Consider the following 15,818-nt stretch of genomic DNA (forward strand, 5'->3'; position numbering starts at 1 on the left):
TCAGGTTTAACCAATATATACGACCCTACAGACTTAAATGCAGATACATGTGTCAGAAACTTACGGAGGCATAATGTATGTGGACTCACGCCAGCAAGTGATGACCTACCTGTGATTTCTTGGTTGATCTTTTACGTTGTCTATTGTTAAAAAAACAAAAAAACAAACCTACTTAATTTAACACATTGATGGTGTATGATGCGCCTTTACTGAACTGCGGATTAATCAAACCACAGATATAACACCAAAATGTACGGACTTCTTACATAATTGCTCACCTCCGCACTGTGATAGCGGCCGGCCCGTTGGGTTGTAGGCCAATGCCTGTGTAAAATGACAATGAGCAATAAAGGTTTTGGGGGAAAAAAAAAAAAACTTAAGGGGGTCTGTTTTTCTACTCAAAGCTCTTCGTAGGTTCTTTCCCTTTCTCCCGAGAGAGGCTAAAGAGACAGTCTCCCGTGCCCTAATACTTTCCAGGTTGGATTACGCGAGCGGTTTGTTTTGCGGCCTACCGGCCTATCTGATCCAACGCCTTCAGGTCATACAAAATGCGGCCGCCAGGCTTTTATTTAATTTACCCAAGAAATCCAGTGTCCGTCCCTTTCTCCGCAGCCTGCATTGGCTTCCAGTTGCTTACAGGATTATGTTTAAAATTCTTGTCCTCTCTTTTCGGGCTGTCCATCAGACTGGCCCTACCTACTTGAGAAAAAGGTTTACCCTGTACATCCCTAATCGTCCCCTTAGGTCGGCCAACCAGTGCCAAATGACCGTACCTAAATTCAAGTACTCCCGACTAGGCGGTCAGTCTATCTCAGTCAGAGCTGCGAGGGCCTGGAATGCTCTCTCCCTTTACTTAAAGACTGCTCCGACCATCACGGCCTTTAAGAAGGGGCTGAAAACTCACCTGTTTAACATCACTCTGTAAACTATTTCCCTTTTTTTTTGCCCTCTGATTCGCCCTCATCTTCCCGCGCCAGGATACTATTTTTAGTAATAGAGCGCGCTACAAAAGTCTTTATATCATATCATATCATATCATTATGTTGTTCCTCTTTTTTTTTTTCTTAGAGTTTTTTATATAGCGAGAACTTTATACCAGTTGCATTACATGAGGGGACATTCATTTTTATTAGGCACAGGGAGATTAAGTGATTTGCCCAGAATCACAGCATGTTCAGCGTCATTGCAGAGACTCGAACCCAGTTCCCTAGATTCGATGTGGACTGCCCTAGCTGTTAGGCCAACTCAACTCTATCCTCTCTCTTTGGGTTTGAGCCCTGATATGCGAAGCCATGCATGCCTACATAGCATAACTGATGAGTTGATTCCTCTGGCCTCTGTGTCTGCACTATCCAGAGCACACCGGATTGATGCGATGGATATTGGTCTACCTTCAGCAATTTGGTCTTGCCCTTTTTTTCTTACATTGTAATGGGATATGTTGTAATAACTTCATTTTCAACCCAGTTTTCCCTGTTGTATCATGACAGAAGGCGTACTGAATTGGCGATTTGCCAATCATTGGCATGTTCGGTTGCCACCCTTTTCTCAGCTGCATCAATTTGCTTACTCTCCTTGTCAGGAGATGTAGCTTCCCCTGTGAAGCTGTTGTGACTACTTGGGAGTCCATAGTAAGATGTCCTCTAATATATATTGGGTCTGATGAAGAAGGCCTGTATTTTCTTTCGATCCTTGGGGCAAGTACCCTGGATTTTACGTGATCTTTAAAAAGATCTAGATACCTATAGCATCAATCCTATCAGAGGCAAGTATTGTACTGTCCGTTCTGTTTTGGAAAACGTTTCCATTAAGGAATCTATCTCCTCCTCGGTTGTGTGCATCGGAAGCTTATTTATCTCTGTATAACGCAGTGGTATGAGGAGGTGTCTTTAGGTGGGAAAGCCTTAGTTGATATTGGGTGCCCTATACGTTGTCTGGAAGGACCACATCGTAGTCATCCCACAGGTCTGGGTTGTTTTGTGCATCCCTGTGCGAGTTTGAGCACCGCTATGCAAGTTTGAGTAGTAATCTACACGTTTGTGCACAGGGCTATTGTCACCTCCACCACATTTCTGAGTCGGTGAGGGCGACCATGTATGAGGAAAAAGAGGCTGACTGATTGGCATGGGGCTTGTGGCCCTATGCTCAGTTGGCACCTGTTTGGGTAGTGGCTGTAGCACGTCCAATCTTGACCCAGTCTTTTGGATGGTTCTTTGATTGTATTGCATTAATTTGTGTAGACCCTCAAAAACATTACAGTCTTCGTCTTTTTGAGGGTGTTTGTGTGGTCTTTGCCTGCTTCTCTGGCCCTTTTGTTGATGTTGCTGAAGAAAGCATCTTTGTTTTAGTTGTGGGTGGCAGCCAGGCTTTCTTTGGTGTCAAAGAGTGACTGCACTCCTTAGTTTGTTGGAGTCTATGTGCGTTTTGTTTCCGATTGGGTCGGCGCAGAGAGTTTCTTTTGCTACAGTTCCTTATCTGATGCCGAAGCCCCTTGCCTGTGTTTTGTCGGCACTGATGTGCGTCAAGGTCAATGTATGTCTTGGCAACAGTTCCAGCCTTGTGTCAGCTCCAGCCCTCTCGGTAGACATTGCTGCCTAATTGGGATTGAGAATTTTCTCCTCCCTTCTCGGCTCCGTTGCACTCTCAATGTCGACCAGAGGCAGAGGGTTGTTGGATGACATGGGGGGGGGGGGGGGGGGGAAGAGGAAGGGGGAGGCGTAGCAGGCTTATGTAAAATCTTCTTTATCCGAGGTGGGTCAATCGAACTCATGGCCCTTGGCATGGTCTTTATTCTGGGCCCGGCCCTGGTAGTGGAGCCTGCTGCATATCTTCTCCGACCTGCATGTCCAACACTACTCCCACCCCACTGGCTTCATTGGAGGTGGGAGCTGCAGATGAAGCTTCATTGGATATTGTGGGAACTGGCAATGACATACCCCCCTCCAACTGGTATCTCTGTGTATATCTCACCCTTGCTGTGTGATTATTCCTGTGAGAATTCCGCTACCATCTCCAGATTTGTCTTATTTTAAAAGAGGTTGCACACTGGGCAGTCCTGCTACTTGTGCTCTGGCGACAGGCACAGGTTACAGACTTTGCAGGCGTCTGAATAGGCATATTTGGCCTGCACCGAGGGCACCTCTTGAATAAACACTTTTTAGCCTCCATTACCAGGAGAACATACTCTAATCAGTGTGGATGGAGAGGACGTGGAAATTGGGTGCTTTCACTATTAGTACACGGTTTCTGGGTTTGCCGGAGCCTTGCGTCTGCCTCTGATGATCTGCTGGATCCTTTAGTTGTCCGTAGGCCGCAGGAGCGTCGAAAATTATGGAGTTCCAATGCAGCCCTTCTGAGCCTGATGGCAGAAAAAAATAATCTAACAAAGGAGCCGTTGAGCATGCACAATTCCTCAAGGCGGAAGACATAAGACAGACGACGTGGACCATAAAAGACTTTCCCGTGAACAATGTGCAAAGTCTGGGCCCAACACTAGATGACAGAAGTGTGCATAGCATGAGTATCTGCAGCAAACACATACTAAAAACATTTTCTTCACCCCAAACCATTAAAAAATCCTTTTGTACCCCCATCCCTACAACTTAAAAATTCCTTACTACTCCTTTATGTATCCATTCTTTAGCCCTAATTACAACTCATTATTCCTACCCATCCCATCAAACTATTAAACCCTTACAGCTACCCACTGCCGAACCCTAAAAACACCTACCCATCCCTTAAACCTAACAAACCCTTACTGCCCTTTATCCCTCCCCACTGCTGAACCCCTAAAACTCCATACCACCCTTTACTCCTACCCACCATTTAAACATAATAAACCCTTACTTCCCCTTAACACACTAAAAAAAGGCTGCAACATGTAGATCAGACGAGTGGTGCAGAGGCAATTACTACCGTCCTGGACATTTGAGGCCCCACTGGAGGGGGAGAAATTCTCTTTAAGTAAGGTTTGCACAGAACTCACTATGAGGACAACTACTTTCCAATTGGGGACTCGATGTCCCAACATGCAACGTACTATACACAAGCACTGCGCATGACCCACTGGGGGTCTCTGCATGTAATTAAAAGCAGCAATTGGAAGCATCTGTGTGAGCCTGAGCTGCCCATGAGGAAGAGGCTGTGTCCTTGAAACGCGTCGGAGAATTTTTTTACCTGAAATGAAGATGCCGGTTCTCCGTGAACAATAAAAGCTGGTTGGTTTTAAACTGCTGGGAGTGCAGTATTTGAAGCTTTCGGGCCATTGGAATACATACATTTTATATATATATATATATATATATATATATATATATATATATATATATATATATATATATATATATATATATATATACACACAAATACACACACACACACACACACACACACATACACACAAACATCTACACACTATTTGAAACGCATTAATGTTGCTTCTAACCAGTTGAAGACAATCTTTACCCTCGTCCAAGAATGATCTAATCTCATGATAGAGGCAATTCAGTAGTTTTGAGAGGACCTACAAATCTTCATAAACAAAATTAACAAAATTGTGGAAACCATCAGAAACAACCTATAAAATGACTATACGTTCTGAACCTCCCAGCCAAGAACAAACATTGGTTTACAGCATTTCTGTAAGCAGATCAAATATTAGTGATTAATCCTCAAGTTAAAAGTTCTTTCAAACTAACCAATGAAACTGTGCCTAGTTACCTGGATAAAGGTTCCTTCCCACGTTCACCCTGAACATAAAGCTAGTAAATGCACTCCACCTAAATGGGCTTAAGACCAGGGTCTGTCTAGCATTTCAACCAACACTCTGGGTTGGATCAACAAGGTGGATGGAAACTACAGTCTATTAACAAAAAAACAAAACAAAAATATTAAAAAAATAGGGGGGTGCGACTTGCTTATCTCATTGGAGGAGCATGATCATGCTGTACTGATATTCCTTGACCCTTTAGTAGCCCAGAGCAGAACCATGAAAAGTAGGAAGGGTCTCCAGAAGGGACCCACTCGTTCCTCCAATGGCCTAAGGCTGTGTCCTTTACCAGTGATGTATATATTTGAATAAGGGCATTAGAAATTTGCTAAACCGCACATAATTGGGTAACTAGAAACTGTAGAAGGTAATATAGGAAACCAATCTCAGGATCGGTCTGGACACTGCTAGTGAAGTTAAAACTCAACCACCTACTCAAGCCAAACATTCATGGACCTCTTCCCATTGCCATTACCAAGAACAATACCAATATCTATAAACAAGAGCAAGTACCAGGCCTTGTTGGGAACAATGAAGAGTCTAACACCTTGGGAATCAGTCCACCTACAATTGGGCTCTTTTCAAAACTCCTGCTGTACTTAAAAAAATGTCTGAATTCACGTCTCTGCAGAGATCGATCCCAACTTGCGGCCATTATGCATATAATTTCCATTTCTTGCATTCAAATCTACATTACGTGATCAGATTCTTAATCTGTGACAGTTAACTACACTTTGTGGACTGTATTTTTCTTTTAATATACTTTTTGCTCGAGTCTCAAGACTTTTCTGGCATTGGCAAGGTCCTTGTATGAAAGAGAAACTCCACTTTTCCATGTTTTATACCTCAGTTTATTCTCATCGTTTTCATCTGTAAACATTTCAGAGAATCAAAACGTGACCTCCTCCCTACAAGGACGAAGACTCATGATATCCTTGGAATCAAAATTAAGCTTTTGACCACTGATGTAGGTCTCTACAGTAGCGTTAGTAGTGGATATTTGATATTTAATTTTGATATTTTTGTGCATTTGTATAGCGCTAACGTTCGCTCCCAGGGGAGCATCATGGCGCTGAGCAAGCTGCAGAGAATAACAGAACGATGGATTTGGAAAGGAAAAGATTAGATGGCTGCCAGGACGGAGGAGTCTAGTTGTTGGTAGACCCATGTCTTGAGAAGTTTTCTAAAGTTGTTTTCGTTATCTATGGATCTGAGACTGACAGGCAAATTGTTCCAGGCTTTGGCGGCCAGAACATTGAAGGATTTCCCACCCTTGGTCTTATATTTAAATCTGGGGATTAGGACCAGATTTGTCCCAGAAGATCTCAAGCAGCGTGGGGGGTTGTAGCGCATGAAACGCTTTGCAAAGTAGCGGGGCCCTGTATTTTGCATTGTTTTGAAAACTGTAAGTAGTAGTTTAAAGAGAATTCTTTTATGCAATGGCATCCAGTGCAGCGAATTTAGCGCTGCAGACGCTGATGACCTTCTGGGGAGTTGTAAGACCAGTCGAGCTGCAGCGTGTTGGATGCTCTGCAGCTTTCTGAGAGTAGATTTTTTCACTCCGGCCATAAGACCATTGCAGTAGTCAAGTCGGGAGAGTATGAGGGCTACCGCGACTGACTTTCTGGCTGCAATTGGGAGGAAATCGAAAAAAAAATTCTGAGATTTTATTAATCCAAAGCAGCGACCGGCAGTAGTCTTGACGTGGTCATCAAAGGAAAGAGATGAGTCAAATTGAACGCCTAGGTTTCTGGCTGATGGAACTGCACTTGGGGGGGCCTCTGATCCAAGGGGCCACCAATCCTTCGGGCAGAAAGAAAGGCTTTTACCCAATGGGATGATTTCCGTCTTCGCACTGTTGCATTTCAAATGGTTAATGTTTAACCACTTAAAGACATCAGAAAGGCAGTTTTTGAACCGGAGATCAGTGTCGGTCCGCTGCTTGTCAATTGTGACGACCAATTGGGTGTCGTCAGCGTAAGACGTGACAAGAATCCCATGTGATTCTATCACAGCTAAAAGAGGTGCCATGTAAATGTTAAAAAACAAAGGACTCAATATGGACCCCTGGGGCACTCCAGATGTAATGAGTTTTTCGCAGGATAGGTGGGATCCAAGGGACACAGTCTGAGACCTGTTTGATAGGAACGATGAAATCCAGGCTAAGGCTGTGTCAGTCACGCCAATCTCTCGCATTCGATTAATTAGGATGACATGCGAGATGGTGTCGAATGCTGCTGAGAGATCCAACAGGATGAGGACAGCCTGCTTGCCCTCATCCTGCAGGAGCTTGATGGAATCAGCTAGTTCGATCAGCGCTGTTTCAGTGGAGTGCAGCAGCAGCTCCTCCACGAGAGTGGAGGAGCGTTGCCCCACCTGCTGCGAGCGCAGCAGGCAAATACCCAAAAATAAAATGCCATAATAAAGCCATTTTACTTTGTGTCCAGTGCGATGCAGGGGGCTGGGTTGAATCCTGCGATTGCAGGATTACTGCGGTCCCCTTCAATGCGCATGTCAGGTTGGCCAGCATGTGCACTGTAGACCCAGCAATCACCCGGCTGTGGAACAGGCAAGGGAGGCACAGGCCTTCAGCCTCAAAATGAGGGCTGGGTTAGCCTGCTCCTACCAAGTCTGGAGCTGCTCTCATGCTGATGAGATCAGCTCCAGGACTGGTTGGATTCGCGTTACACTGAATACGACGAAAGTCCTTTATTTCCTGTTCGCGGAACACCCGGGCGATATGCAGCAATATGGTGAGTTTGGCGTAATCACGCCTCACCATATTTTTTAAACAGTAGCCGTACAAGGGCACTTTATACCTTCAACATAGAACTAGGTGCTTGATCTGGCATACCTACATTGCTCCTCAGATATGAAAGTACAATTTTCCTCTTGGAGACGTACTATGCGAAAAGGTACGCATTCTATCACAGCTTTTTTGCACAGATTTGGTAAGTATGGTGGACATGTAGTCTGGCAATAAACTTCTGAATATACAACAAGGCACCTGGAAAGGAGACCACCTGGTAGCATAATCTACATATTTCAAGAGATACAATTCACATTATTAAAATGTAGGTACCTGGAATGGTTTGCCGCATTCAAATGGAAACTTGGGAGCTTGTCTTTCTTCGGATCCCCAGCTATCTTTTATCAGGGAGTTACGCACAACAACTTTATGGGATTCATCAAAGCGAACATTGAAGTGGAAAGCAATGTCGTTTTGTCTTTTAAAATCAAAGGTGAACCTTAAAAAAAAATAATAATAATAGGATTCAATAATTAATAAAATCTGTAGTTAAAAACACAATTTAACTGATCTGTGTTCAGTGACAATGGCACTGGGCCCACGTTGGTTAAAAAAGGAACTTTAGCTACTTTAAGAACTACAATTCTATTTAATGTAATGAAGAGGAAATCTTTAAAAAAAAATATATATTTTTTTCATTTGTTATTAAGAAAACAAAACAAAGTATAGCGTTACATCAACAAACAACTGTCCCACAAGCCCCCTCCCCCCCCACATAATTATGGGACAGTCTACTTCTGTCATGGTCGATCCACGAACAGCAAGTTATTGGCACCATACACACAGTCCATTCTAATACAGGGGTAAATCTAGAACTTTCTCAATTCTAGTGTGCCATTACACCCATCATTTCAATCACAACGCGGGTAGCAATGTGTAGAGGTCGCTTTTGTGAGTCTTAATTCTCGGATCTAGGTGGGAAACTTAAAATTACATTTTTGGCATTAAGGCATTTCCACCTCATTTCCAAAAGATCATCTACCAAACCACCTATTTTTTGCCAGAATTTTTGTCGAATTGGCTTCCTCCTATATTTAGAGTAAATCTAAGATTTTCTAGGAATTCACAGAAACGCGTGAGTACTAGCATGCTTACCAATTTCTGCTTAAAGAAATAAAAGGGATGCATACTTCTGCATGCGAAAATGTGATGCACGATTGCATTTGCATTATTCTTCAACAGCAAAAATATTTACCCAGTTGAGAAATCCCCTCCCATAGATTCATCAAGTTTAGGAGCAGGTTCCCCAACTCGACCCATAAAACACGGCGCTCGTGTATGTGACATGTGCAAGCAATTTCATGGTGGTAAACCATCTACAAATGCTTGGCGGATGACCGCAGGCTGGCGTTCTCCAACGTTTGCTGCTGGATCTACCGAGGAATTCCCACATACCTGCTCATACAATTAGATTTGCATACAAACAAATTGCACCATATTGATGGGCTTTCCGTGTGAGCAAATCCAATTTGCAAAGGCAACAATCCCAACATTCCAGATTTTGGGACTAAGAAACAGGATTTTTGGCTTTGCAAACTCATTTTTTGGACGGGCAAATACATTGGTATTTGTGGTGTGCAAATTAAAGACTCATCTTGAAGAAAATCATATCCTGGATTCCTTCCAGTTAGGTTATTTTCTCAGATTTGATCCTTAAATTACCTTGGTAATCACTTCATCCAGTTGGCTTGGTTGGCGGTTTCGATGCACTGATTTTGAAGCATTGTTAATGGCCCCAGAATAAACCCTAAATAGTCAGGGCACAGGAATTAAGATTTTTCGCATATTATTTGCCATATAATCCATTATCTGCTGCATATTCCACGGACTTTAACCCAAAAAGAAAATTATAATAAGGTCGATGGTACCCTTTAATTGCTTAATACTTTATTCGGACATTAAACTGGTATTAATGAGGTGAAACATATGCGCAGACAGTGTTAACGTGTAAAAATGGCAAAGTTATCAAGTACTACTATCACAAAATGTGACTCGTTACTTCTCATAAATTGCCTTTTCTTGCCGCATGATTTAGTGAACGTGCCACATAATTTGGTCCTCCCCTGCCACATGATTCTAGTGGCTCTGCCTATCGTGGCTCATGACGTTTGTTTGAAAAGTTACAACAAATTGTTAGTCTGAGACGATATCTTTCTTCCTCTCTAGCAGCTCACTGTGGGGTTCTTTAGTCTCAGCCCTCTCCCTATTGTAATTTAACATCTATAAAAGTTATTTGCTACAGGTTTTACACCCTAAAGGGCTTTAATTCGGGGACAATGCACAGACGATTTTAAGATCCATTTGTGGGTAGGTGGCCCAACGAACAACTTTGAGATATCAAAAATCACTTACTGACTTGGGGGTGGGGGGGGGGGGGGGGAGGCATTTTTTTTTTTTAATTTAGTGTGAACTTGACCCAACCCGAAGGTATCAGAGAGCGTTACGTGAACACCAGCTGCATTACAGACAGACACGTTAATTTTTAGACTCCGGTAGAATACGTGATCTGGTTCCCCAACTTAAAGTCGGCCATTCTAACCATTAAGCCACATCCTCTCCCATTCAATTGAAACTTTAAGCAGACAAGACCGAAATAACGTTCCTAGGCCTCAAGCATATGCATGTGTCATCCCACTGTGGCCTAGGTCCTCCCTCCCCGTTCGGTGGTCCAATGAATTCATGCACTTCATATGTAACTGGAATGCCGACATGTGCCTTTTCAAGCACATTGGTCGACAGGCAAGGGAATACAAGTCTAGGATAGGTTAGCTCCACAGGATGCTTTGTTTTCTTCTCAGGGGGGGGGGGGGGGGGGGGGGGGGGAGGGAGATGCTCAAACTCAAGCTTTAATATGATCACATATGGTTTGTGGCACTCAGAATATCACTTGACCAGCCTCCACTGGGAGAAGAATGAGGCACTCTGATCTTTGGTATGCGGAACAGCTACGCAGGACCCAATTAAGCAAACCAAATGGCCCCTCACAAAATCCAGGTACTTGGCTCTGAAAATCTTTTTCCTCAGTTGAATCACAAGACACGGTGACAGAAGATGCTCAGTGTCGGGGCTACTAATTGAGCTACTAGAAAATCAATCTTTGACATTCCATAAGAAAAATCTTTAAAAATGATGTTACGTTAGTTGTCTGTTCCAATTATGATTCTATTGCTGGTAACTTTCTGGCATTTAGATACAATTTGTTATATGAAGTGTGCAGTGAAAAGTCAATAAAAGCAGACATGAATGCATTTGACACCTAAGGTGTGAAAAGTGCTTTGTGGCTTGTGATTTGGAGCCTGGTTTTATGCCAAGAATGTAACTTCCTTGGGCCCAAAAATTACCAAGCACTGCTAACATAATAGGATTGGCGTTTCTATAGTTTATGCACACAGGAAAATATTACATCGGTGCTCACTGCCCACACACACGCAGACCGACCAACATGTTCATCAATAATTCGATTTCAATTTTAGGACCAGATTACGAGGTTGACGGACAAAGTAATTGCAGTCAGGGTAGAGGAGGACTTTACGTCTCTCATCCCACCTTTACTCTGCCCGCCAAATGTGAAGTTCACCAGGGGCCCTGCATTGAACTATGTTTTTGTATGAATGCGGTCACCGCAGTGCATACAAAGCCATTTAAAAGTTTGGCTGGCATCCGCCATTGATGGACGTTTATACCAAACTTTAACGTTTTTTACTTTTCCAAGAACAAACTCGCAAAGAAGGACTTCGTTTTTGGAAAAGTAAAAAATGGCCTACCAACATGGGATTTTTCTCCAATGGAGGGGTGGGAAAATTGTTTTTTGCATTATCTACTTATGCTTACGGCCAAGATATTCCAGACAATAAGGGACTAATAATAAAATTTAAATAATAAACTGACCACCCACTCTAAATAGGGTAGACAGTCTGATGGCTTACCTCTGATGGCCTGTACTTGAGTCGTTGGATGAAGGTTGATGCAGAAGGAATACATTTTAAACCGTTTGCATAGAACTGGCGAGGCCACAAGACTCAAAAATGGGTAAAAAGTTTGTCAGACAGAGCACTCCGTTGGCACAGCCACAAAGTACCAAGTCACCAAACTCTAAATCAGGCCTCAAATTTGAATCCAAAAATGTGTGATGTTGAGGGACTCCGGATAAGAGGTTTACGGATTAAGTACATTTACTCTGCTTTGCGAGTACTGCATAGATGTCTTACGTTGGGAAAACGTCCAGCTAGGCAAAACCATGAATTACTGATTTAGCAATCATTACAACACTAGCTCTATGATGACTATTTTGAAGTCATCTGCCAATAATGTAGGGGACATGGGAACAAGGACCAGTGCCAATCATTAAGAAAAATAAGGTTTTTAGGAGAAAGAGGATTGTCAAGACAAAATGGTCTACTAGTTGTAGTATGATACAATTAACATTTAAAAAAAAAATATTCATACAACAATGCCTGGGCAATTTACTGTACCTGCGAGTGTTCTTATTAACTGCACCATTACAAGTAATTAACAAACGTGGCATTATTCCTGATGGCAGTGGCAAGTCGAATGGTATTTTCTGTAAACAAGAGAAGAACGAGATATTTTAAGTTAGTATTTAAAGGCTAGATGGAGAAATGCTTTTAATTTATAACAAAATGCCTATCACAGTTATAAGCAGAAGAACCACATTTAAGATGCATAAAATACTCTAGATAAAGGGGGATTCGACAAGTAATGGTAACCTCCGAGTACACATTCGCAAAGCCAACAAAGGACTTTGGAAAGAATCTACTATTACCTCCTCGTCCTTCCCTCGCTTGCAGCCATTGCATTGGAGGACCTCCTGCTTCCCCAGACACCAATCCCATGTAGTCTTAACCAATTAAAAGCCCCCCCCCCCCGCCACACCTCCGGTTCTTTTTTTGTCTCCTTACCAGTCATTGTCGGCAATGGCGGGCCCTCGCTGGCCACCATTTGGATAAGGAGTTAATTTGTTGTCTGCATACGTCCATTGGAGCCATGCTGCTGCAAGTCAATGGCAATTATGTATTTTTGTAACCTCCCTTAGGAATCAGGCGGCAAGTGGAGGACATTACATGAGCACTTTAGAACAGTGCCTTGGGGGAGCGTATACAATACGCCACGCTGCTGGAGTGTTTACTCGGGGGCAACAGACTCTAGAGTCGAGCAGTCTCTTGGCAGCTTGGGCAACGTTTCTAGGTTAGCGGAGCGTCCCAATTAAGGCGGTAAGGCCCTAGGTGGGACAATAGTCATATTTTTAGTCACTAAATATGCGTTTAACAAAGATTGGAGGACATAAGGGTGGCCTCCATTGGTGGTATTGTGTTTGATGTGGGCATCGGAGGAACACAAGGTACTTAAAGGAGACGTGGGATGCAGGCTTGTTTCAATATTGTTGATGGAGACAAGATCGGAAAAACATGCTGCAAAGAGGAAGCTCAGCTGGTTATTTATTCCTGGTCCTCCTTGGTTGATGTCCAAATTCTGGATAAGGTAGCATCTGGAAGCAGGACTTCGGCAGAGCCTTTGGCTCTTTTATTATCTAAGTCTGATGAAAGTGCAAAATATGATTGAAATCTACAGTTTCGAAGGCTTTGGCCTCTGCAAGTTCGAAGAAGGTGGGGGGGTGGGGGAAGGGGGTAGTCTTCTCGCACTCATTCATCAAATGATTAATCTTCAGACTCTGATCATCTTACTTCTTCAGGGAAATAGCCGAGGAGAGACAAGATGTGGGATACCTGATCTAGTGTGAGTCAGAATTTGGGGTTTCCTCATTTCCATCTGGATATGGAGGAGGCTTTATTTTCACAGTAATCTAAACCTAGTGCCATGGTGATACCCTTTAATTGTGCAATCAAAGACATGGTGATGTTTGATTGGAAATAAGTGGATAGGTGTCAGTTCCACGGTTTTTGCAAAAACTCGACAAACTGGATGCGGATGAGCTGCGTCCCCATAATGTTCAAGTGAATGCTATTTTGGCTACCCTAATCAACAAGACTTCCATTAACTCTAAAGATTGTGCACCTACTGATCAGTCTTTATCAGCCGGATGTAGGATTGAAGAAAACTTTTGTGGCAGAAAATCTAGCATTGAAGGCTAGTTTGCGTGCGGCATATACGGCACAGCCTGTTTTTCAAGAGATTGATCAGCTTGCAGTAGCAATCTAGGAGGGATATGAGTGTTTGCTGCTGTTATCTGGCATGGAGCATCAAGCCCGCTTATTGGTCGATATCTCTTTGGATACAGTGAAAGCTACTGCAATGTCTTAAAGGGCCTTGGTGGCAGCCAGGTGTCACCTATGGATGAGGAACTGGAAGGCGGAGGTGGTGGAAGTCAGCTTTGGTGATGATTGTTTTTCAGGGTAAAATGTTATTTGGCGACCAGCTCGATGACATGACTTTGAAAGCATTTAAGGACCGAAAACATACCCTTCCTTATAAGGGTAGATAGGACTATAAGTGGTTTTGAGACAAGAGTTCCCAGTTATCTCCCCGTAAGGAGTTTAAGGCATTTTCTACCTATAGGCATAACTAACAGCCAAGACAATCTGCACCAAAGAAAGATTTTAAAAAGGGGCCAGTGCAGAAGCGCTCGACAATTACTGGACAATAGAAGATTTTCAAGTTGGACGGGGGCTGCGTCACTTGGTCGAGGCATGGGAAAGGATGCCATGGACACATAGGTACTCCACGTGGTCAGCAATGGACATGCAGTGGAGTTCTGGAGGATTCCTCCATGCATCGACCTCAAGGTGTACGACCTGCCAGCACGCGGCCAGAAACACCAGACACTGCTACAACGGGAAGCACTGTTGTTCAAGAAAAAGGCAATCATTCAGGTCCCTCCAGAAGAAAGAGAAAAGGGTGTTTATTCAATTCTATGTTTAGTCCAGAAGATGCCGGGAGATTACAGTCTGATGCTGGATTTAAAATGGTCAATGTTTCGAACCAGGCCATTCACTTTCGGATGGTGACTCGGCAGTCAATTATTCCTCCAATAAGTTCCGGAGATTGGCTGGTGTCCACGGGTTTAGAAGAAGTGCATCTCCCTGTCTCAGTCAAAACCATCAAAAACATTTGCAGTCTGCTCTGGAGTGCGACCACTATAAGTTTCAAGTTCTCCCTTATAAGCTCAAATCATTTCTGAGGGGGTTCACCAAAGTCCTGGCTCCATTGGTGGCACTTCTGCATTCCAATGGAATTTGTGCATACCCTGCTCTAGAAAACTGGTTGGTGCCGGCCCCCATCAGCAGAGGTACGGCCCCATACAGACAGACTGCTGGATGTGCTTTCTCATGGGTTTCCATATCAATTGGGGAAAGTCTTGAAGTCCGTAACAAAACCTGGTCTTCTTTGGGTCACAGTTCCTAACTCTGCTGGATCAGGTGTGTATTCCAGCAGGGAGAATGTCCAAGCTTCAGGGACACATCAGGATTATGTTAGAACATGACTGCCCAAAGATGGATTCTGGTCTCGGGGTCCAGGGAGGCATGGCATTGACGATCTTCTGATTTCCATGGGTTTGGTTCTATCTCCACAGATTAGTCGCATGGGTACTTCTCAATTGGGATCCAGGATCATAGGATTTGAAAAGTTCTATTCCTCGCTGCCGATAGGTGAAACGGGATCTGGCATGGTGGCTTAACTCAGACAATCTATTGCACGGGATGATGCTAAATCCTCCGTAACATGGGATCCTTACCACAGGTGCTAGTTTGTCAGGTTGAAAGACTTGAAGAAATGGCTTGCAGGTGCAAGGATGTTGGACCCGCACCAAGGCATGCCATTCCTCAAATTGGAAGGAGTTCAAATCTGTAAGAAGGGCCCTTCTTGTGTTCATCTCCCAGCTGCAGGGGCAGAGCGGTTCTAGTGAGGACAGGCAATGTCACTGCCAAGGTCTATATGAACAGGCAAGGAGGGGGGGGGAGTGGGGGGGCTTGCTCCAGCAGTCTAAGCAAGATTTCTCACAAGATGTTTTCCTGGGGTGAGTGTGCCCTCAGAGCCCAAGGGGCACTTTACATTTAGAGATCATCGAATGTGTCAGCCAATTTGCTCAATAGTGATATTTCCGACTCTCAGGAATTTTCCTTAGATCTAGGAGTTTTTTTCTCCACCCAACTCAGAGGTTGAGTCTTTCAGTGGGGGATCTATTTGTCTCATGAAGCAAAGTCAAATTTCAGAGGTTCTGTACCAGAGGGAGGGATGTGCAGGCTTGGACCACAGACGCCGTCA

At 43.7% G+C, this 15,818-nt stretch overlaps 1 protein-coding gene across 1 annotated transcript in view; it reads right to left on the reverse strand.

Moving 5' to 3' along the window:
- LOC147723151 (uncharacterized) overlaps positions 1-15,818 on the reverse strand; it is a 110,624-nt gene that overhangs the window by 13,078 nt on the left and 81,728 nt on the right. The window contains exons 4-5 of the mRNA XM_086965542.1: positions 12,050-12,138; positions 7,851-8,016 (exon numbers count right to left, since the gene is read on the reverse strand). Coding sequence (XP_086821668.1) covers positions 7,851-8,016; positions 12,050-12,138 — 255 coding nt within the window. The remainder of the gene's footprint in view (positions 1-7,850; positions 8,017-12,049; positions 12,139-15,818) is intronic.

The sequence above is a fragment of the Lissotriton vulgaris genome, chromosome 4_1, assembly GCF_964263255.1.
Source record: "Lissotriton vulgaris chromosome 4_1, aLisVul1.2, whole genome shotgun sequence".
Taxonomy (NCBI): Eukaryota; Metazoa; Chordata; class Amphibia; order Caudata; family Salamandridae; genus Lissotriton; species Lissotriton vulgaris.